Here is a 23,311-nt window from a genome sequence, read left to right as displayed (position 1 = left end):
ACAGACGTGCCACTATTGCACCCGCTGGCTCATTTGGGCTGGCTGGCCAATTATAAGGTTTGCAGTGTCCACTATTGAGTATCTTCACTGGTGGTATCTCTTTCTCCCATTGAACTACATGTAGAATGGCTTCTTCCAGCTTTCTGTCAGCTGGTCTACATGGGGGAGGTCAGTTCCAAGAGGATTTCTCAGTGGCCTTGCAGCCCAAGTTTGTGAAGTCTTCAGCAATAGGGTCTTACCTGCTATTCCTGGTGGGAAACCAAGGGCCTCGGCAATGGCCTATAATGTTTGGGGGCATCCGGGACCTCCCTGGCCAACAACTCACTGGAGGTATCCCATCCCTGGCACTGAAAATTTTCTAACAACGATCTATGGCTCCTGAGTGTTCCATTGTCTGAAACCGGAGGATTCCATATGATTTATTTGCATACTCTTAGGTTTTGATTAGCCCTCTTTCCACCTTTCCTTTACTCAGTCTCTTCCCCTGACCTCACTTTGGGCCTTTTCACCCCCCGTTTCTATTTTTTTTTTTTTTTTTAGGTAGGGTCTCACTCTAGCCCAGGCTGACCTGGAATTCACTATGGAGTCTCAGGGTGGACTCAAACTCTCGGTGATCTTCCGACCTCTGCCTCCCGAGTACTAGGATTAAAGGCGTGCACCACCACACCAGGCATAAAGATTCGTTTTTATTTATTTATTTATTAGAGACAGAGAGAATGAGAATGGGCACGCCAAGGCCTCTAACCACTACAAATGAACTCCAGACACATGCACCACCATGTGCATCTGGGACCTGGAGAATTGAACCTGCATCCTTAGGCTTTGCAGGCATGCACCTTAACAGCTACAGCTAAGCCATCTCTCCAGCCCAGGGGTGTTTTTTCAAAATTTTTTTTTTGTTTATTAAATATTTTATTTATTTGTTTATTTGCAAGCAGATAGAGATAGAAAGAAGAGAGAGGGCTGGAGAGATGGCTTAGCGGTTAAGCGCTTGCCTGTGAAGCCTAAGGACCCCGGTTCGAGGCTCGGTTCCCCAGGTCCCACGTTAGCCAGATGCACAAGGGGGCGCACGCGTCTGGAGTTCGTTTGCAGAGGCTGGAAGCCCTGGCGCGCCCATTCTCTCTCTCTCCCTCTATCTGTCTTTCTCTCTGTGTCTGTCGCTCTCAAATAAATAAATTTAAAAAATAAAAAAAATAAAAAAAATAAAAAAAATAAAAAAAAAAAAAGAAAGAAGAGAGAGAGAGAGAGGCAGAATAGGTGTGCCAGGGCCTCCAGCTGCTGCAAACGAATCCAGACGCATGCACCACTTTGTGCATCTGGCTGTACATGGGTAGTGGGGAATAGAACCCGGGTTCTTTGGCACTTAGCATTTAAGGCACTTGCCTTCAAAGCTTAAGGACCCAGGTTCAATTCCCCAGTACCCACATAAACCAGATACATAAGGTGGCACATGGGTCTGGAGTTGGTTTGCAGTGGCTAGAGGCCATGGTGTGCCCATTCTGTCTCTATATGTATCTTTCTCTCAAATAAATAAATAAATTAAATTAAATATATTATTTATTTATTTGAGAGAGAGAGAGAGAATGTGTATGAGTATAGGCAGGGCTTCCTGCCATTGCAGACATACTCCAGACACCATTTTGGACATCTGACTTTATATGGATACTGAAGAATTGAACCTAGCCTGTCTCCCTTTGTATGCAAGTACCCCCACTGCTGAGCCATCTCTCCAGCCCCACAAATGGACTTTTCTTTTTTCTTTTCTTTTCCCTTCCCTTCCCCCTCCCCTCCCCGCCCCTCCCTTCCCTTCCCTTCCTTGGAATTTTTTCTTTTATGAGAGAGAGAGAATTGACGTGTCAGGGCCTGCAGCCACTGCAGTTGAACACTAGATGCATGTGTCACCTTGTGTGCATGCATGACCTTGTGCATGCGTCACCTCGTATGTGGCTTACTTGGGGTCAGGGAGTCAAACATGGGTCCTTAGGTTTTGCAGGCAAGTGGCTTAATGGCTAAACCATCTCTCTAGCCCCAAGATTGAGGTTTTGTTTTTTTTTTTTGGTTTTTCGAGGTAGGGTCTCACTCTGGTCCAGGCTGACCTGGAATTAACTCTGTAGTCTCAGGGTGGCCTTGAACTCATGGTGATCCTCCTACCTCTGCCTCCCGAGTGCTGGGATTAAAGGCGTGCACCACCACGCCCGGCCCAAGATTGAGTTTTTATGTAAGCTCCTGTAAATCCAATAGTGCTTCTGACCTGGCCTCTCAAGAATCCTATGCCAGGGGAGGGGCTCACAAGCTCCCACCCCTCTCTGAGGATCTTCAAGCAATTAATGGTTGCTGGGGGAGGGGGAGACAGGTTTTTAGTGATGTAGTTACCAATACGATGCCCATGCTTCTTGAGCCCTCACCTTTCTTCAGCAAACTACCCTAATGGGTCATCAAGGAAAAAGAAAGAACAAAAGAGCTGGGTGTGACGGTGCACACTCTGGAGGTAGAGGTGGAGGCAGAGGTTGCAAGATTGGTCGCTGTAAGTTTGAGGCCAGCCTAGGACTATGGAGTTGCAGGTCAGCTTGGGCTATAGTGAGACCCTACCATGGAGAAAGAAAGAAAGGAAGGAAGGAAGGGAGGGAGGAAAAAGCAACATGAAAGTAAAAGAAGGACTGGTTGGAAAGAGGAAGGGGATCATTGAGAATGGAGGAGGAAAGAGAGTAATGATGGGTGAATATGGTCAAAATACAGCAAATAACTTAATATTTATAATTCCCTTATGCTAATAGAAATGTAAATAAAAATATGGGACTGGGGAGATGGCTCAGTGGTTAAAGGCTCTTATTGCCAAGCCTGGTGACCCGAGTTTGAATCCTCACTACCCACATAAATTTAGATGTACAAAGTGGCACATGCATCTGGAGTTTGTCTGCAGTGGCAAGAAGCCCTGACATGCCCATGTTTTCTGTCTGCTTCCTTCTCCCTCTTTCCTTCTCAAATAAATGAATAAAATATTAAAAAAGAATCCCCCACCACCTTCAAATAGTTGGTAAGCATGTATCTGTAATTCTAGTATTTGGGAGGTAAGGCAAGATAGGGGATAGAGTTCAAGGCAAGCCTTGGCCATATGAGTCCTTTTTCTCAAGACATTAAGAACTAAACAGACTGCTTAGCAGTTAAAAGCCTGCCAGCCTGGGGTCAATTTCCTAGCACCCATGTACAGCTGAATGCAAAGTGGCACATGCATTTGTGATCCCAACCTGCTTACTACAATGGGAGGTGGAGGCAGGCAAATGGGAAACTAACGGGGCCAGCTAGTCTGACATTCCTTTGCAGTCTGATATTAAGTTGCAGCAGCAATAAACCTCATCTCAGCCAGGCATGGTGACGCACGCCTTTAATCCCAGTACTCAGGAGGCAGAGGTAGGAAGATGCAGTAAGTTCAAGGGCATCCTGAGACTAAGTAGTGAATTCTAGGTCAGTCTGGGCTAGAGTGAGGTCCTACCTGCAAAGCCTAAGGATCTGGGTTCGATTCTCCAGGTACCATGTAAGCCAGATGCACATGGCGGTGTCTGCGTCTGGAGTTTGTTCGCAGTGGCTGGAGGCCCTGATGCACCCCTCTCTTTCTCTCTCCATCTCTAATAAATAAATAACTCTTAAAAAAAAAATAAAAGAAAGTCAGGCATGGCAGTCCTCACCTGTAATCCCAGCACTCAAGAGGGAGTTAGTTGTTAGTTGTTTTTATAGATGAACAAACTGAAGCCCAGATGGTTAGGTGACCTTGTAACACAGCTAGTAGCAGAACCAGAACTTGAATCCATGGCTGACTCAGAACTCATTGTAGGTTATAGCAGTTACCTTCTCATTGCTGGGACAAAACACCTGACCAGGAATAGCTAGAGTGAGACTCTGCCTTAACCTTCCCTCCTCAGGAAAAAAAAAAAAAAGAATGTTAGTAAAGCCAGCAGTAGAGCATAGAGCATACACTTGGGAAGGATCTGGAATTCAAAGCCATGACTGGCTACATCGTGATCTCAGAGTTCATGCCAGCCTAGGATATGTGAGAGAGACTGTCTCACAACAGTAAGAACAACAGGCAGAGCAGGGAGTGGACACACGTAGCTTGGAGTTAGTGTTTGGAAGAGAAGAGTAAGAGGGGAAATGTGCTTCACAATGTAATGGCCTTTTCTTTTTCTTTCCCTCCTTCATTTTAGGCCCTTTGGAGAACACTTACAGAGATTTCTGGCTCATGGTATGGGAACAAAAAGTTTTGGTGATTGTCATGACCACCCGGTAAGTTAATCCCTTCTTACCTATTGATCCCCATTCTCACTTTGACCCCCAAGCATGGATGGCTCTAGGAGGACTCTCTAAGAAACAGTGAAAATTAGGAAAGCCATGGCAAACAGAGCTATTTTAACTTTTTCTTTGAAAAAACTTATTAATTTGCAAGCAGAAGGGAAAAGAGAATGGGCGCACCAGGGCTTTTTGCTGCTGCAAATGAGCTTCAGATGCGTGTACCACTTTGTGTATCTGGCTTTATGTGGGTACTGAGGAACTAAACTTGGGCTGGTAGGCTTTGCTAGCCTACACTTTTAACCACTGAGCCATCTCCCCAGCTACAATCTTAGCTTCTCTTAGCATATCCATCGTGAATATACCAGAGGCCTTTTTGGCAGAGTTTTATTCCATGGCTGTGGTCACCCAGTGGCAATTAGAGCCTATCCTGAGGTCGTAGCCGTATCCACTAAAGGAGGTACTGGGAACATGGGAAAGTCCACCTTCCTGTGGCTCCAGATCCAAGCGTGTATCTGTCTTCCTTGCTACTGAATTTCTAGTTTCTCTTTGCTCTCTAGTTCTGCTGCTTGTGACTTTTTCTCTCCTCTACTCATCCACCTGAAAGAGAACAGGAAAAAGGAAGATGAAAACATAATGAGTTAGGCAGGAAGCTCTAAATAACGAATTATCCTTGAAGTTTTTGCCTGTGAGTCTGCCAAATTTAAGGAATTTCTTATTTCATTAGTATCATCATTATGATAATTATAACCTATTTTGGATGAGGAAGAAGAAAAAAATGTGTTTAGTTTCCTTCCTTAGGCACTATTAACAGCTACTTGTGGTTTGGCGAGAAAGTTGGAAAAGTACCTTCTCAAAGTACTTGGGGGCCACAGAAAACTGGTGAGGTGGGCAGGTCTTTCCACAAGAGTCCCAGTAGCATCCAGTGTTTTTCCCACTCCCTTGTCAGGTACAGGCCCTTTCTGGAGAAGAAAATGAGTAGTGGTTGAGGTACAGGCCCCATATATTTTCTCCCTGTCTTTTTTTGTCCGTAAGGATATGCGAGAAGTACCACCAGCTATCAGCAAAGTTACCAGATGATGTAGTAAGTGCACAATGAGTGTCTGCTAAGTTTGCACATACAGAAACTTCATCTCTCATTACATCTGTTTAGAATGAAGAGGTTTCCTTTCTTTTCTGCCAAGAATCAGTGATGTACATTAGAAACAATGCAGGAGATGACACAGCTGCCTAGAGGCCCAGCAGGTTGTGGCAGGAGACAGCCTACTGCTGGATGATGAAAGGCAAAGACTTACCTACCTTCTCTGTCTGTCTTCAGCTTTGAGGAAGGCGGCAGGAGAAAATGTGGACAGTATTGGCCTTTAGAAAAAGACTCTCGGATCCGATTTGGCTTCCTCACGGTGACAAATCTAGGCGTGGAGAACATGAACCATTATAAGAAAACAACTCTAGAAATTCACAACACAGAGGTAAACACAGATTTCTATTTTTCAACCTTTTTTTTTGGTTTTTCGAGGTAGGGTCTCACTCTGGCTCAGGCTGACCTGGAACCCTGGAATTCACTATGTAGTCTCAAGGTGGCCTCAAACTCTCGACGATCCTCCTACCTCTGCCTCCCGAGTGCTGGGATTAAAGGCGTGCACCACCACGCCCGGCTTATTTTTCAACCTTTTTTGAAGCTGGGGGAAATCCTTTACTACAAAGAAAATACAGAGGGAATCGTTGCTATGATTCAAGGGTGGTTACAAGCTGCTTCTGCTTTTCTGGGAACAAGATGAAGATATTCAACTCAGTCACTATAGAGAGAGAGAATTTAGCATTAGGAATCAATCCTAAGCCAGGTGTGATGACACATGCCTGTTACCATATAATGCTGAGGCAGGAGGATTAGGAGTTGAGGACAGCCTGACCACATAGCATGGCCCCATCTTCAAAAACAAAACAAAAAACCACATTAATAATAAACAAGAAATCTGGACCCTACAATTTAGGAATTTTGCCCTCAAGAGTGAGATTGTACCTTGAAAAACCAATAAATAAATAAATAGGGCTGGAGAGATAGCTTAGCGGTTAAGGCACAGCCCTGTGAAACCTAAGGACCCAGGTTCCATTCTCCAGGTCCCATGTAAGCCAAATGCATATGGTGGCACATGCATCTGGAGTTCGTTTGTAGTGGCTAGAGGCTCTGGTGTGCCCATTCTCTCTCTCTCTCTTCCTCTCTCTGTCTTTAAAAAATAAATAAATAAAATCTTAAAAAAAAAAGTGGGCCACCACATCCAGCAATACAAATAAATGAATGAATGAATGAATGAATGAATACCCTTTGAGGTGGCAGTAGAGGAGCGATGGAGAAAAAAGTTGAGAGTGGAAGGCAGGCTTGATGTGTGCACACTAAGGAATTAAGAACCTGGGGGAAAAGCGTACCGAACTCGGGAGCAGACAGAAAAGGCCTCGATAGCTTTTGCTGCTTTTGTCGTCTCAGGAGCGGCAGGAGCGCCGGGTGAGCCACTTCCAGTTCCTGAGCTGGCCAGATTACGGCGTCCCATCTTCAGCAGCTTCCCTTATCGACTTCCGGAGAGTTGTCAGAAGACAGCAGAGCCTGGCTGTCAACAGCCTAGGAGCACGCGGCAAGGGGCATTGCCCTGATCCACCCATTGTGGTGCACTGCAGCGCAGGCATCGGCAGGACAGGTACTGCTCCTCCCACCTCTCCTGCTGCGTCCACAGGCAGAGGGTGGGAGGAGGAAGGGAAAAGCTCCCAGCGCACATCTGGAATTGGGAAAAGATTTAATTTGCTCCCTTGGTGGTAAATTGCTATGAAAATCACTCTGTAGTGTCCTTTTGGTACTCCTAGTGCTAGGTGTCCCGTGGTCTACATGCCAGAATACACACAGCACAAGTGGAGCCCTAGGAGGAGTGGGGAGCTGGTGTTTCCTCTACCCTGTCGTACTTGTCTCTTGGCCCTACCACTGTGTCGTCCCTCACTGGCACTGTGGGGGTAGCAGAGGATTTAGCAGTCTACTGCTTCCTTCCCATCCCCCTCCCCCAGGGGGCCCTCTTCTTGTTGTCCTTTTGTTCCTTTTATCTTTTTAGAGGCAGGGTCTCTGTCTTACTGTGTAGCCCAGGCTGGCCTCAAACTCAGTGCAATCCTTCTGTCTCAGCCTCTCAAGTGTTAGAATTACAGGCATGTGCCACCTTGTGTCTTTCATTTTGAAGACAGATGGTGAGTTTTGGCTTTAAGGGGGTATATGTGCCGGACTTGCTGGTCTTATTAGTGCAGAGGTTCCTTTGGGACAGTCGGGAAGAACGCGTTTGTTAGGAGTACTGAACTCTCTGGAACTTGGATGTGGGAGTGTTGCTGCTCTCTCTGGGATTGAAGCAGGAAGTTCTGTGTCACCTAACCACTTAACTCTTCCTGTTACCCCCAGGAATGTCCTGAGAGACCAGAGGCTTTCTCCTTTCTCTGGCCTTGAGCACTCCCTGTGACCTTCCTCCTCAAGCCCTTTTTAGGCCAAAGGCTAACTGGCCTCCTGCGATCAAGCACATTGCCTTTGAAGTCATTCATCCAGTCTTGTTTGGGTTATTTGATAAAGGGAAGAAGATAGGTGAGGTGCACCTCTGTGATCATTTCCTTCTTTCTTCAGGTACCTTCTGCTCCCTGGATATCTGCCTGGCACAGCTGGAGGAGCTTGGCACCCTTAACGTGTTCCAGACGGTGTCACGCATGAGAACCCAGAGGGCCTTCAGCATCCAGACCCCTGAGCAGTACTATTTTTGCTACAAGGCCATCCTGGAATTTGCAGAGAAGGAAGGCATGGTTCCCTCTGGCCACAACCTTCTGGCCATGGAGAGGCAGTAACTGTCCCACCAGTTTCCACCCAGTGGCCAGCCTTCCTTAAACTACCCTGGACACCGCTGAGCCTGTAGGTTGCCATCAGTTCTGCAGAAGCCATGGATCAACCTCTTTCTTGTGTCTCCCAGCGCACATGTGCACGCAAGGCAGCCTTCCCTTTGGCTAGATAAATGTGGTGGAATTGCCACTAGAAAGGGCCAGCAGCAATGTGTTCTTACTTCCTAGTGAACTGTGCCTTATTAAAACCAAATGTGGCTATGGGTTTGCCAGGGTCCCTGAGGTAAGCGGGGAAGAAACCTCCCTCCCCTTCTCCCAGCACCATTCTTCTGGGGGTCTTCTCCTTCCTACCCTCCCCTTGTAGGACTTGACAGGAAGGTTTGTGAGCATTCATCTTCCTGCCCAGAGAGCTTGACCAAGTTACATATTCTAGAGATTGTCCCGAGTGCCAAGCACGTTTATACATAGGGCGTGTATTCCAGTCTTTCCTGTCATTCTCTGTGTGTGTGTATACGTCTGTGCACTTACGTGTATGGATCCATATATGTGTGTGTATATAATATATACTGTACGTGATAATATGGTCATACCCTATAAATACATATACACACAGATAACTCTCTGCAGAAGTTACTGGGGCTCAGCACTCCTTGCTTCTTTTACCCTGCCGAATATTCTAGACTGGTTGGGAATCATGGCTCATGTCAGACCACAAAGTAGCAGAAGACAAGTACACATCTCATTGTCCTGGGCCTCAGGCTCTCATCTTTTCAAAATGACTTCTTTCCCTCTGGACTCTACCTGTTGGAGCCAAGAATACTGGCTTGTGGTAACACTGGTTTAACTTAGCTTGGGTTCCCTTTTATCTAGCAGATTCTTCTCTATTTTGCTGATTTGGGGAACAGACCTCCACTGTGATTTCAGACTCTGTCTGTCTTCTCCTACCCTGGGGATGGGGGACTGAGGGTAGTAATGAACTCCCTGAGCAGCCACAGCCAGAAGCAATCGGTACAAAAACTTAGTAGGAAGGAAGGGGAGCCCGGTATCTGCTATGAGAACCCTTTCATGGGAGGACAAGCCAAGGCTCCTTTTTCTTTTGCTAGAAGTTTTCTTTCTCATTGCAACTTGGTCCTGTCTACTGAGATGCCCGGCTCTTCTTGCTGGTTAGCTTGCCAGAGCCTATCCCTCAGTCTGGGTGGGTTCTATGCCAAATGCAGAACTCTTATGGCTGGGTGAGGTGGTCCCCTGCAGTCCCAGTTCCCTGCCTGCCCAGTGTGTCCTTGTCTTCTCCCAGATTGATATGCCAGGAATGAATCAAGAGTCCTCAACAAGCTGTTCCCTTGGAAATTCATGGAACCCCTAAACCTTCTTCCCCACTACAGAAGATGAGGTTGGCAGCTGATCAGACCTCAATAATTTTATACTGTAATAAGATCTTTGAATGTGTATATTCTTATTTTTTACAATCATTTCATTTTGTATTTAACATCAATGGACTGAGTCAGATTCAGAAAATAATTGTAATGTTCATATTCAATATCTTACAGTGATACACTTTTGTATTTACATATAAATATACCGACATGATCAAACCCTTTTAGCTTCATCAATTTAGCAGGCTGGGGCTGGGAAGGTAAGGGGTCCAGGAGCTTGTCCTGGACAGATGGGGAGGCATGGGGAACCCAAGGCTTCAGTATCTGAGAGCCACCTACTTTGTCTGAAGGCCATGACCCTAGCCTTGGACAAAGGACCAGCACTAGGAGGATGTTTGCTGACAAACTCAGTGGCAGGTCTTTTGTCCCCCATGTTGTCTCATTAAAACCTCATTAAAAACTCCAGTGAATATCCTCCCTCCCTTCTATCTACCCTTTTCCCCTATCTTCAGTGCTGGGATTACAGGCATGTGCTGACCTAACAGCTCCCTGCTAATTCTGTATAGATGTATAGATGAGGAATGTGCGGTCCAGAGGGATACAGTGGTTTACTTTAAAACTGGGGCTCAAGTTGATCTATTTACAAAGCCTTTGGTCTCATCACAGCATTAGAAATGTAATAGTCCTTTGTCTTTGTAGACTAGGTTTAGTGTTTTTGTTGGTTCTCCTTTTAGAATATAAGCACTTTTAAAATTCTAGGTAAATTGATGGGTGAAAGAAAGTGTGTATGTGTGTGTGTGTTTGTTTGAGACAAGGTCTCTAGCTCAGGCCAGTCTTGAACTTGTAGCCTTGAGCCCCTACCTAATCCTCCCAAGTGTTGTTATATAAATTGATCATGAGTCCATGCTCCTTGTAGTGAACAGAAAGGTTACAACGTTGGCGCCTAATTCGTCCAGATAGGGATCTGCTAGTATATGCTAGAATCTGCTCAATACCATGGGAGTTGTTGTCTAAGGGAAACTACAGCTCTGGATCTAAGTCTTGCTGTGAAGATCTTGAGACATTTGCATCTTTCCCCAGAGATGGAATCCGAAGTTTTGTCTTTGTAAGGGACACACCGCATACCATGTAACCACTATCTAATAGCCAGTGACAGCCCGCCTGTTTGGAACAGTTCTGGCCTTCAGTGTGTGCAAATACCAAGGTGTTCAAAGTAACTGTAATAGCAACTAGCATTTTCTGTATGTTTACTGTATTCCAGGTCCTGTTCAGAGTACAGAATAGGTATTACCACATTCATCCCGAACAACCGCTGACATTAGGAATAGCTAGAAGAAAAAACCCAAGACACCAGAAAGTTAAGTGGATACAGACCTAAACCTAGATTCTGAAAGACCTACTCTTACACTAGGTTAGGATCATCTCCTAATCTGCCAACAAAACTTCTTTGTATTTTTACCCTACCCAAAAACTAAATGCAGGCTGTGATGGTGCTTGCCTGTGATCCCAGCACCAGGGTAGGTGGATCAGGACTTCCAAGGTTACCCTTGGCTGTATAAGTAGTTTAAGGCCAGCCAGGGCTATATGAGAAACCCTATCTGGAAAGGGGGAAAATATACAAATTTTGTACTATAGAGCAGATTAATCCAGGATCTCTGAAATCTGAACCTGAGAAATCAGAGACCACACAAACTTATAGGTAGGAAACAGCATTAATGATAAAAGGAGGGGATAACTCAAACTCATTTCTTCAAAGAGGCTGTAATCTAACTATCCTGTAAATACAAAGTTAGGCACAAATTCTTAGTTACAAATATTTGGACCCAACCTAGTAGGTAGTTGAGTGAGTCACCAGATGACCCAGGCTTAGGAACCCATTAGTTCATGCCTCCAACTCTGGAGTTAGCCAGTGATGCTTCCTGAATCTCCAGTAAAACCCTGAGCAAAAAGGGTTCAACAGCCCAGCCCCTTGCTATAATGTGGAGTGCTGTAAAAATATATGTATATATTGAGGTAGGGTCTTCTTTAGCCCAGGCTGACTTGGAATTCACTATGGAGTCTCAGGGTGGCCTTGAACTCAATAGTGATCCTCCTGCCTTTGCCTCCCAAGTACTGGGATTAAAGGCCTGTGCCACCACACCTGGCTTAAAAAATATTTTTAATTTATTCATTTGTAAACAGAAAGAAGAGACAGTGTGTGTATGAGTATGGGCATGTTAGGGCCTCTTGGCACTGCAAACTCAATACATGAGACATTTTATTCATGTGGCTTGTGTGGGTACTAGGGAGTTGAACTGGGGCCAGCAGGCTTCACAAGCAAACAACTGCTGAGCCGTCTCCCCAGCCTGATAATTTTATTAGCATTATTTTCTTATAAAAAATTATTTACTTATTTTTAGTTCTGGTTTCTTTTTTTAATTTTTGTTGTTTTTATTTATTTGAGAGGGACAGACAGCGAGAGAAAGAGGCAGATGGATAGAGAATGGGCATGCCAGGTTCTCTAGCCACTGCAGACAAACTCCAGATGCATGCAGCCCCTTGTGCATCTGGCTTATGTGGGTTCTGGGGAATTGAGTCTTGAACTAAGGTCCTTAGCCTTCATAGGCAAGCACTTAACCACTAAGCCATTTTTCTAGCCTTAGTTTTGGTTTTCCAAAGTAGGGTTTCACTCTAGTCCAGACTGACAAGTAATCCACTATGTGGTCTCAGGGTGGCCTTGAACTCATGGTGATCCTCCTGCCTCTGCCTCCTGATTGCTGGGATTAAAGGCATGTGCCACTAGGCCCAGCTTTTATTTATTTAGAAACAGAAATAAATGGGCATGCCAGGGCCTCTAGCCACTGCAGATAAACTCCAAATACATAACCCCATCTGTGCATCTGGCTTTACGTGGGTACTGGAGAACTGAATCTGGATTGTTAGGCTTTGTAGGCAAGTGCCTTACTGCTCAGCCATCATCTCTCAAGCCCAGGTTTTGTGTTTTTTTTTTCCAAGGCAGGGTCTTACTCTGGCCCAGGCTGATCTGGAATTAACTATGTATTTATTCTCAGGGTGGCCTTGACCTTGAACTGACAACAGTCCTCCTACCTCTGCCTCCTGAATGCTGAGATTAAAGGTGTGCACTACCATGTCCAGCTCCAAATTTTTTTAATCTTTTTTTTTTTTTTTTTTTTTTTTGGAGAAGGGTATTGCTGTGTAGCCCTGGCTGGTCTGGTACCTGGCCTCAAATTCAGGGCAGTCCTGCTTCAGCCTCCCAAGTACTGGGATTATAGGTGTATGCACACTGTGCTTGGTGTTATTAGTAGAGTTTTTTCCTTTTTCTCTTTTAAAAATTTTTTATTTATATTTGAGAGCGACAGACTGAGAAGGAGGCAGAGAGAGAGAAGGAATGGGTGAAGCAGGGCCTTTAGCCACTGCAGATGCACTCCAGACACATGCAGTGTGCATCTGGCTGTACGGGGGCACTGGGGAATCGAACCTGGGTCCTTAGGCTTTGCCATCTCTCCAGCCCCTGTAGCTTTTTATTTATTTATTTATTTGAGAGAGAGAGAGACAGAGAGAACATGTGTGCCCCCTTGTATGCATGTGCAACATTGCGTGCTTGTGACATTGTGCATCTGGCTTACGTGGGACCTGGAGATTTGACCATGCATTCTTAGACTTCACAGGCAAGCCCACTGAGCCATCTCTGCAGCCCTTCTATACCCTTAAAAAAGTTTTTTTAAGGGCTGAAGAGGGCTGGAGAGGTGGCTTAGCACTTAAGGCGCTTGCCTGCACAGCCTGAAGACTGAGGTTTGACTTTTCAGAACCCACATAAGCCAGATGCACATGGTGGCGCATGCGTGTGGAGTTCATTTGCAATGAATGGCTAGAGGCCCTGGCACACCCAGTCTCTCTGCCTCTTTCTCAAATAAATAAATAAAATCTTTTTTAAAAAAAGGGGTAGAGGGACTGAAGAAATGGTTTAATGGTTAAGGTGCGTGCCTGTGAAGCCTATGACCCATGTTCCGCTCTCAAGGTCCCACATAAGCCAGATGCACAGGTGACACAAACGCCCAAGGTCACACATGCACACAAGGGGGTGGAGTTTGATTGCAGTGGCTGGAGGCCCTGGCATACCAATTCCCTTTCATTACAAAAAACTACAAAATTTTATGTATGTATGTGAGATAAAGTGGCAGAGAGAGAAAATGGACATGCCAGGGCCTCTAGCCACTGCATACGAACTCCAGACACATGCGCCACATTGTGTATCTGGCTTACATGGGTACTGGGGAATTAAACCTGAGTTCTTAGGCTTCGCAGGCAAGCATCTTAACTGGTAAGCCATCTCTCAAGCCCCTGCTTGTAGCTTTTGACAGTATCAGGCTACCTGTGTCTGGAGTTATCAAGGAGACCAAGGAAAAAGGCAGAGAAAGAAGGTTCTGAGTCAGTTCAAGAAGTAGAGATTCTGGCTGGGTGTGGTTGCACACGCCTTTAATCCCAGCACTCGGGAGGCAGAGGTAGGAGGATTGCCAGGACTTTGAGGCCACTCTGAGACTACATAGTGAATTCCAGGTCAGCCTGGGCTAGAGTGAGACCCTGCCTCCAACAAACAAGTAAACAAACAAAAAGAAGTAAAGATTCTCACGTGGGAACTAAACAAAGCAAGGGCGAAGTGTTCAGGGAGAAAAGAAAGTTCTGTGACTAAACAGACTTCTGCTTCTGACTTGACTATTGTTTTTATTTTTTCTTTTTATTTTTCAAACTTATTTTTTATTTATTTATGAGAGAGAAAGAGAGAAAATGGGCATGTTAGGGCTTCTAGCCACTGCAAATGTACTTCAGATGTGCAACCTTGTGCATGTGGCTTACATGGGTACTGGGGAATCAAACCTGGGTCCTTAGGCTCTACAGCCAAGTACCTTAACTGCTAAGCCTGGCTTTTCTCTTTACTCTAACATCCCTATGGTTTCTAATTCTCCAAGCACAAGAAATGATTGCTTTGTCCACTGTGTTGTTGCTTTCCTGGTTTTCTTTCTTGTCTGCTTGCGTGGGACTCAGAGGTAAAGGGGGCCCACAGACCTAACATAGGAGGCCTACCACTGTCAGCCTCTGTTACAGTCTGCAGGTAAATGACAAAAGGATAGCTTGGAGGGGGGGAGGGGAAGGGACCTGTACTACTTAGTTTCATGACCCCAGGAAGACATGGCTCTAGCTCACAGAGATGCTTCCTGTCTCTGGGAGCCCTCACACACACATATGCAAACTTGCAAACTGGGGAGACCTGGAGGGAGGTGGGCTGACACACTGGGCAGGTACAAAGGCTTTCCTAGTGACTGAGCTATTGATGTTCTGAAGCTTAAAACCTACTCAGCCCAACCTAGCTTCTGTCTGTACCACATGATCATATCGTGGGGCCCCTCACCCTGAGTCAAGTTCTTGGACATGGCAGACACCTGGAGGCATTATCAGGTCTTTCCTTGGTTATAACCATTCCACACTCACCAGTTTTTTGTTTTAAATTCTAGCCCAGGGTGACCTGGAATTCACTGTGTTGTTTCAGGGTAGCTTAGAACTCATCCTCCTACTTTTGCCTCCCAAGTGTTGGAATTAAAGGCATGCGCCGCCACACCCAGCTCACACTCTCCAGTTTTATCTTGTTTTTAGTCTCTTTCAGGAAGTTGGCCACTTCTGACATTCCTTCAGTTGTGTTCCACTTGGATCCCACCTTGTTTAGAAAATCAGTCAGGGCCAGGCTCGTGGCACACACTTGGGTCCCACCTTGTTTAGAAAAGCAGGGCCAGGCACTCAAGAGGCAGAGGTTGGAGGAGAGTTTGAGGCCACCCTGAGATTCCATAGTGAATTCTTGCCCAGCCTGAGCTACAGTGAGACCCTACCTCAAAAAACAAAAAAAAAAGTAAGTTAGGTCTCCTTTCATCTCCAAGACCAGTCTATATTCTTTTTAAAAAAATTTTTTGTTCATTTTTATTTATTTGAGAGTGCCAGAGAGAGAAAGAGGCAGATAGAGAGAGAGAGTGAGAATGGGCACGCCAGGGATTCCAGCCACTGCAGATGAACTCCGGATGCGTGTGTCCCCTTGTGCATCTGGCTAACGTGGGTCCTGGGGAATCGAGCCTCGAACCGGGGTCCTTAGGCTTTACAGGCAAGAGCTTAACTGCTAAGCCATCTCTCCAGCCCCAGTCTATATTCTTGATGGCTTCCTGCTGCTCTGAGAGCTGAAGAATTAAATGACCAAGGGTCCCAGGGCTCCCAGTCTAGTCCTGGCTTCAGTCCTATTCACGGACCATGTTTAGACAGGAATAGAAGCTTCCATCAGCCCAGGAACCAGCTTTACTTCTGGGAGTTATCTGCCCCATGATTATCATTACAGCTTATAGATAACAAGTGTTTTGTACTGCTTGGCTTTTTTAGAATTTTTTTTTAAATTTATTTGAGAGGAAAAGCATGAGCATAGGTGCATGATGACCTCTTGCCACTGCAACAAACTAGATGCATGCACCACCACTTGGTGCCTCTGGCGTAATGTGGGTACTGGGGAATCATCCCGGGCCAGCCGACTTTGCAAGCAAGTGTTTTTAACTGTTGAGACATCTCTTTAGCCCTAAGCTCTTAATTGACCAAAGAGAAGAGAGTTCTTTACAAATAGAAATTTATCACTTGGAAACCTATTTAAGTGATTTTTGTTGTTGTTTTTGCTGTTTCTTTTTGTGTGTGTGTTTTCTTTTTTGTTGTTTTGTTTTGTTTTGTTTTGTATTTTGTTTTTCGAGGTAGGGTCTCACTCTAGTCCAGGCTGACCTGGAATTCACTTTGTCGTCTCAGGGTGGCCTTGAACTCACGGTGATCCTCCTACCTCTGCCTCCTGAGTGCCAGGATTAAAGGCGTGAACCTCCACGCCCAGCGGTGTTTTCTTTTTTAAATAGTTAAATAGAGGGGTGGGGGGAGGGAGGGAGAGAATGGGCCTGCTGGTGCCTCCAATCACTGCAAACAAACTCCAGACACATGTGCCACTTTGTGCATCTGGCTTACGTGAGTCCTGGGGAATTGAACCTGGGTTCTTTTGCAGGCAAACACCTTAACTTCTAAGACATCTCTCCATCTCTGTTTGTTTTGTTTTGTTTTGTTTTTGAGGAAAGGTCTCACTCTATAGCTCAGGCTGACCTGGAATTCACTATGTTATCTCAGGGTGGCCTTGATTCTCCTACCTCTGCTTCCCCAGTACTGGGATTAAAGGCATGTGCCACCATGCCCGGCTCTGTTTTGTTTTTCTTATTGGAAATCTGCTTAGTTTCCTTTTACTTGATCATTATTTTTTGTTGGGTGGATGGGAGTTTGAGCTAGGGTCTTGCTCTAGCCCACATTGACCTGGAATACCCTATGTTGTTTCAGACTGTGATCTTCCTATCTCAGACTCTCAAATGCTGGGATTAAACGCATGCACCATCACACCTGGCCACTTGTTCAGTATACTGTCACAAATATCTTTCTTTTGTAAAAATCATTTATTTATAGTCGGGCATGGTGGCGCACGCCTTTAATCCCAGCACTCAGGAGGCAGAGGTAGGAGGATCGCCTTGAGTTCGAGGCCACCCTGAGACTCCATACTGAATTCTAGGTCAGCCTGAGCTACAGTGAGACCCTACCTCGAAAAACCAAAAATAAAAAATAAAATAAATAAAAAATTTATTTATAAGCCGGGCATGGTGGCGCGCACCTTTAATCCCAGCACTCGGGAAGCAGAGGTAGGTGGATCGCCGTGAGTTCAAGGCCACCCTGAGACTACATAGTGAATTCTAGGTCAGTCTCAGCTACAGTGAGACCCTACTTCGAAAAACAAAACAAAAAAATATTTATACAGATAGACATGCTGTGGGTGTGCCAGGGCCTCTTTCTCCTACAAATGAACAATAGACCTGCGCCATTTTGTACATTTGTCTTTATGTGGATATTGGAGAACTGAACCCAGAATGGCAGGCTTTGCAAACAAGAGTCTTTAACCACTGAACCATCTCCTCAATTCTGTAAATATCTTTCCAACTATTTCACTTAAATTAGTTTAGCTGCAATGTTAAATGACATTTTTAGGCTAAGGCCATGATGGATATAGCTAACTACACTAGAACCCTTGCTGGGGAAGGGGAAGGTAAGTAAAGCTATAGTGCCTTTTTAAAAGGATGTTTTCTTCTTCTTCTTTTTTTTTTTTGAGTTAGGGTCTTACTCTACCCAGGCTGACTTGGAATTCACTAAGTAGTCTCAGATCCTCCAGCTCTGCCTTCTGCATGCTGGGATTAAGGGCGTGTGTCACCACACCCAGCTACGGTACCTTCTTACAATTTAGTTTACTATAACCCTGACAGTTGTTAGGGTGATGATTGCTAGAGAGTAGGAAAGCAAGACAGCCACAGAGAAAAGGTAGTCATTAAAGTCCTCACGTAAACTGACTTCTTTGTACCCATTACCTAAATTAACAGATGCCTAATGTGTAGGTTTTATCTTAATATTTTATTTTTATTTATTTGAGAGAACAGGTGCATGAGGGCCTCCAGCAAACAAACTCCAAACACATGCATCACCATGTGCATCTGGTTTATGTAGGTACTGGAGAATTGAACCTGGGACCATAGGCCTAGCAGGCAAATACCTTAACTGCTAGGTCATCTCTCCAGTCCGGTTCCCCTCCCCCCCCCCCCCCCGCTTTTCTTTTTCGAGGTAGGGTCTCACTCCAGCCCAGGCTGACCTGGAATTCACTATGTAGTCTCAGGGTGGTCTCAAACTCATGGTGATCCTCCTACCTCTGCCTTCCCAGTGCTGGGATTAAAGGCGTGCGCCACCATGCCCGGCTTTCCTTTTTTGGCTTTTTGATGTAAGGTCTCTTTCTAGCCCAGGCTGGCCTTGAACTCAAAACCATCTTCCTACCACACCCGGTCTACTGTCTAGTTTTGTCTTATAAATTTCAAGATTGCCCAGAGATGCAGAGCAAATGTCACATTTCATTCATCTCATGAAGTCTTCTTCCTTCCCTTGCTTTGAATATGCATTCTGCAGCGGCTGGCTTGGAGGGTGCTTGAAGGGAGGGTGAAGAAAGTCAGCGCCCAGCTGCCCTCACCTCAGCTCAAAGAAGACCCATCTTTGCATATTAAGCTTTTGAATAAGACATTTTCAACAAAGGAATCTACTGCCTTTAAAAAGTCACCAACCACTGGAATATAGAAGGAAACACTTTGAAAACAAAACCACATAAATGGGGGACAGACTGTTACATCTAATTTCCTTATTTAGGTTAGTAGTGACCCTGAGGATGAATAATGCTCAGTAAGGGGAAGACATTTCATGGCAGTGAGTAGAAACACTCTTTAAGCCTGCTAAAACATTCAAAGATTCCAATTAGAAATAGTGCAATATATAAAACCTAAGCAAGGCTTGCTTGCCAGAAATGGGAGTTTTTTTCTTTTAAGGCTTAGGCTACAACTGGAGGAACTTTACATTTGAATGGCCAGAAGAGTGTGGTAGTCTTGACTATATGCTATTCATATTTGTTAAAAATACTTATTTGAGAGAGAAAGGACACATCGAATTAGCATGACAGGGTCTCCAGCCACTGCAAACCAACTCCAGATGCACGCACTGCCTTGTGCATCTGGCATATGTGGGTCCTGGTGGATTCAATCTGGATCCTTTGGCTTTGGAGGCAAGTGTCTTAACTGCTAATCCATCTTTCCAGCCTCCCCCCCCCCCAATATTTATTTATTTGAGTGACAGAGAAAGAGGCAGAGAGAATGGGTGCGCCAGGGCCTTCAGCCACTGCAAACGAAGTCCAGATGCATGCACCACCTTGTGCATCTGGCTTATGTGGGTTCTGGGTAATGGAGTATCAATCCAGGGTCCTTAGGCTTCACAGACAAGCACTTAACCACTAAGCCATCTCTCTAGCCCCCCTCATATTTAAAAAGTTTTAAATTTATTTATTTGTAAGGAGAGAGGGAAGGACATGAAAAAAAATAGGCATGCCAGGATCTCTTGACACTGCAAATGAACCCCAGACACATGTGCCACCTTGTGCATCTGGTTTACATGGGTTCTGGGAACTCGAACCTGTAAGGCTTTGCAAGCAAGTTCCTTTAGCCATTGAGCCATCTCTCTAGCCCCCCTCATATTTTTATATTTTATATTTATTTATAAATTATTTATGAGAGAGGGGAAGAGAATGGGTACACCAGGGCTTCTAGCCTCTCTGTATGAACTCCAGATGCATGCGCCACCTTGTACACCTGGCTTACATGAGTTCTGGGGAAGAGAACCTGGGTCCTTCAGCAAGCGCCTTTATTGCTAAGCCGTCTCTCCAGCATCCCTTCATTTTGTTTTAACATTGATAGTATCCCATTCTAGTAGGCATTCTATTGGTTATAACAGCTAAGGAAATTTGGAGAAATGATTTGCTAAAAACATCAGCTAGGAAGTGTTGAAACTGGGATTCTGTCCAACAGTTTGACTTTTCTCCCTAGAAAAGATGATACTGTAAGGTGGGGAGCTCAGATTCTCCCTCCTGGATAGTCTTGAGCTGGGGATGATTATCTTTAACCTGTTCAGTCAGTAGCATAGCATCACTGATAACTTTTCAGCAAAGTCACTAAGTGCAGACCCTGAATGGCCTCTTACAGAGATCCGCAAGTTTAAGACTTGCCAGAGAGACAGAGGGAAACCAAAGCTCAGGCTTCGCAACATAGAGAACGTAATTTATGCCTATAATCCCAGCACTGAGGAGGTTAAGGTAGGAGAATCACCGTGAGTTCTAGGCCAGTCTGAGCTATATGAGACCCTGACTATTAAAAAAAAAACAACAACAACAAAATAACACAAGTCAGGGGTAGAGCAGTTCAACTCTCAGCACTACAACAAAGAAAGAAGGGGAAAAATCAGCTCCCTAAAGAACTGAGAAGGTGCTTTTCGTGTGTGAAGAGGGGTGTGTAATATCCATGAGATAGACTGAAGGTGTCAGGGTGTGATAGGGTAGTGTTTTTCCAATCTGTATACGTGTAAGCACATGTTTTGAGTGTGTACATGTGGGGATCACAGGTCAACACTGGGTGTCTTCTTCAGTTGCTCTCAGCTCTTTTTTTTTTTTTTGAGACAGGGTCTCACTGATTCTATACCTGATATGTTTAGAATATCTAGCCAGTAAGCTCTAGGGTTCTCCAGTGCTAGGATTACAGGTGTGTGCCATCCATGCCTGATACCTTTGTCATTGTTGGGGTTCCCAACTGAGGTCCTCATGCTGGTACCCCAAGCACTTTGCCCACTGAGCCAGACTACTCCCCAGACCATTGTGACAGTTTTGAGTACATGTATTCTTGAGGTCTCGTGGATGTAGTGTGTGGCTAGGAGACATATGCTGTGAGGATAATTTCTAGAACTATCTCGGGAAAACTGCTGTTAGGTAGGTAAGGGGTGTGTAGGAGGAAGGGAAGCAGAATGTTTTCCCCAGAGGCTTGAACGTATACAGAGATATGTGGTAGTGAACAAAGCTAAGGCTTTAGACTCAGCTATTCTTGCCTTGCTGCTTCATGTAGGCAAGTCATTACTAGACAGAGCAAACGCTTATTTATAAATGGAGATAATTAATCTTTAATTCACAAAACCTATGTGGTCAGCCAGGCATGGTGGCTCATATATATAATCTCAGTCCTTGGTAGGCTGAGGTGGGAGTGTGACTGTGCGGTTGAGGCCAGTCTGAGTTCCAGGTCAGCCTTACAAACCCATGGGACAACTCACACAGAAGAGGACTTCCAATATGCTTTCTCAAAAGCGGACTATCAGTCATTCAGCTTTGCCCTCTCGGGTACAGGAGTAGAGAATGATCACAACTCTTGTTATAGCCCGAGGGACAAGTCCACAAACTAGTGTGGAACTGGTTTCCAAGGGGCCTCCTGTGCTTGACTGCGATGGATTCTGGGGACCTAAAGGTGAATCAGATAATAGTGGCCAACCTCAAGAAGCTTAATCCTGGGGGTGTTCATGATGGTGCAGTATCAGCTAAGCCCGTTTCTCTGAGTGAGTTAAAAATCCTCCATAGGTAACTTCACCATCTGCTGCCCAGGGTCATAGTCAAATCCTTGTGCTTTGGCCTCCACTGAAATCCAGAATCTCACTAGGTGATAGAGCATATCCGTCCTGAAGACAGGAGACAAGACTGGTCCACAGACCAGGGGAACTGAGTGCGAACCAAGGATTCAGCATTTCTCACTAGTGTCCTGCCCTACCAGTCAGCTAAGGGGAGTTCTTGGCAGAAGAGAATCTGAAATGGGTAATCCAGACATCAAGCTATCTTTTCTGATAAAGGAAAACTTAGTCTTCCCTACAGGGAGGATGAACACTGACCTCCATGAGCTCTGCCAGGCCTCTAACTGAAGCCATGGTCCTCATCTCCTTGCCTCGCCCCTCCACACTGTTCCCTCTGGTTCTGTGTAGTTACCTACATTCTATGCAACTGGAACGACCACTGGTCTGCACAGACCAGTACTTGTTCCCACCTGCCTTCTCTTAGTGGCATCCTTGCCCCCCGTGACAAGCTTCCTACGTGGAGTGAAGAATGGTTCCTTAGAGCCAGTCTTTCTACCCTAATTTCCTCCCTAATTTTACAGGTGAACCTGAAAGTCCAGAAGGAAAAAGGGATTTGCCCAAATATGATATGAGTCCCTGGCTATGCTACATGTAGAATTCTCTTCAGTCTCTAAACACAGATTCCCTTAATTTTTGAGATAGGGTCTTACTGGCTTTGAACTCAAGATCTTGCTTCAGTCTCCCAAGTGTTGAAATATCGAGTAACCATACTCAGTGTGGTCCAGTTGTTATTACATTGTCCCCTCAATTATAAGGCCCTTCATATTTTGCATAACTCATGTCTATATGTCTTTTCTCCCATGTCTGTTGTTTCTTGGGAGCTGGGTTTGTAGTTCTCTGGGTAGACTGTTTGCCTGGCACATACCAGGCCCCAGAATCTATCTTCAGTGCTGCATAATAAAGAGCTCACCTATAATCTCAGAACTGGGCAAGACCGAGATTTTTTCACCACTTATGTTGCTGTTGAGTTTCATCTCCCCAAATCTGATTTTCATTACTACAGCCACATAGGGAAGGACCCTGGTTTCCATTATCTTTTGCCCTTAGCTGAAAATAAATTGTCCCTCCATTTCTGCCTCCTAAAGTATTCCCAACTGCCCGTGAATATCACCTCCTCCACGAACCCTTTCGAGTTTTACTTGGCTAGAAGGAATCTCCCCTCTCTGAGGAGACGGACGTCTATGTAGGCATTCTTGCCTTGGCTTCCTTAGCATATCCCTCCACTGGAACTGGAGCCCTTGGCCTGTGGGATAAGCATCTCAATTTACAGTTGCACCCAGCAGGGACAGTGTCTGTTTCACCCCTAGTAGGTGCTCAGACCAGCGCCGTGGCCTGCGCGAAAGGCTTTCTTATAGCATACCTCATTTTTAGGCACCTAACACTGTGGGCCCGACACGGTTACTTCTGGTCATTCCAGCCAGTCTCTACCCGCCTCTCTTCTCCATATAGTGGTCTGGCCTGACCCAGCGTAGCTTGAAGATCGGACGAGATCCAGCTTGTTCGGGATGGTAGAATGCTACCCACCTCTCTCTACCCTGCTGCTCCAAATGGGTCCTGTGCGTAAAGGATATTGGGGCCGGGTAGCTCCGATGGGGCACCTCTTCGGCTTCCAGTCTGTGGAACTCCGAATCCCAGAAGGCTTAGTCCGAAATCCTCGGGGAAAAAAAAAACAAAAACTCCAGGCGACAGTG

The 23,311-nt window shown here is 45.4% G+C and overlaps 1 protein-coding gene and 1 long non-coding RNA gene across 3 annotated transcripts in view; one reads left to right on the top strand and one right to left on the bottom strand.

The window, feature by feature from the left end:
• Ptpn9 (protein tyrosine phosphatase non-receptor type 9) overlaps positions 1-9,722 on the top strand; it is a 94,557-nt gene extending 84,835 nt beyond the window's left edge. The window contains exons 10-13 of the mRNA XM_045160382.1: positions 4,200-4,278; positions 5,600-5,750; positions 6,764-6,971; positions 7,925-9,722. Coding sequence (XP_045016317.1) covers positions 4,200-4,278; positions 5,600-5,750; positions 6,764-6,971; positions 7,925-8,139 — 653 coding nt within the window. The 3' untranslated portion in view covers positions 8,140-9,722. The remainder of the gene's footprint in view (positions 1-4,199; positions 4,279-5,599; positions 5,751-6,763; positions 6,972-7,924) is intronic.
• Positions 4,653-23,280, bottom strand: LOC123464021. 2 transcript variants are annotated; one of them, XR_006639316.1, is made up of 5 exons: positions 23,145-23,280; positions 6,706-7,049; positions 5,577-5,690; positions 5,131-5,243; positions 4,653-4,881 (listed from the first exon to the last, which is right to left on the bottom strand). It is a non-coding gene; the product is annotated as an uncharacterized LOC123464021 (long non-coding RNA). The 2 variants fall into 2 exon arrangements; XR_006639315.1 differs by having other exon boundaries at positions 5,581-5,690.
• Between the last annotated feature and the right edge of the window lie 31 nt (positions 23,281-23,311).

The sequence above is a fragment of the Jaculus jaculus genome, chromosome 10 (genome assembly GCF_020740685.1).
Source record: "Jaculus jaculus isolate mJacJac1 chromosome 10, mJacJac1.mat.Y.cur, whole genome shotgun sequence".
Classification (NCBI taxonomy): Eukaryota; Metazoa; Chordata; class Mammalia; order Rodentia; family Dipodidae; genus Jaculus; species Jaculus jaculus.
Note: the sequence above shows the minus strand (reverse complement) of the source record. Positions and strands in the feature narration are given on the sequence as shown.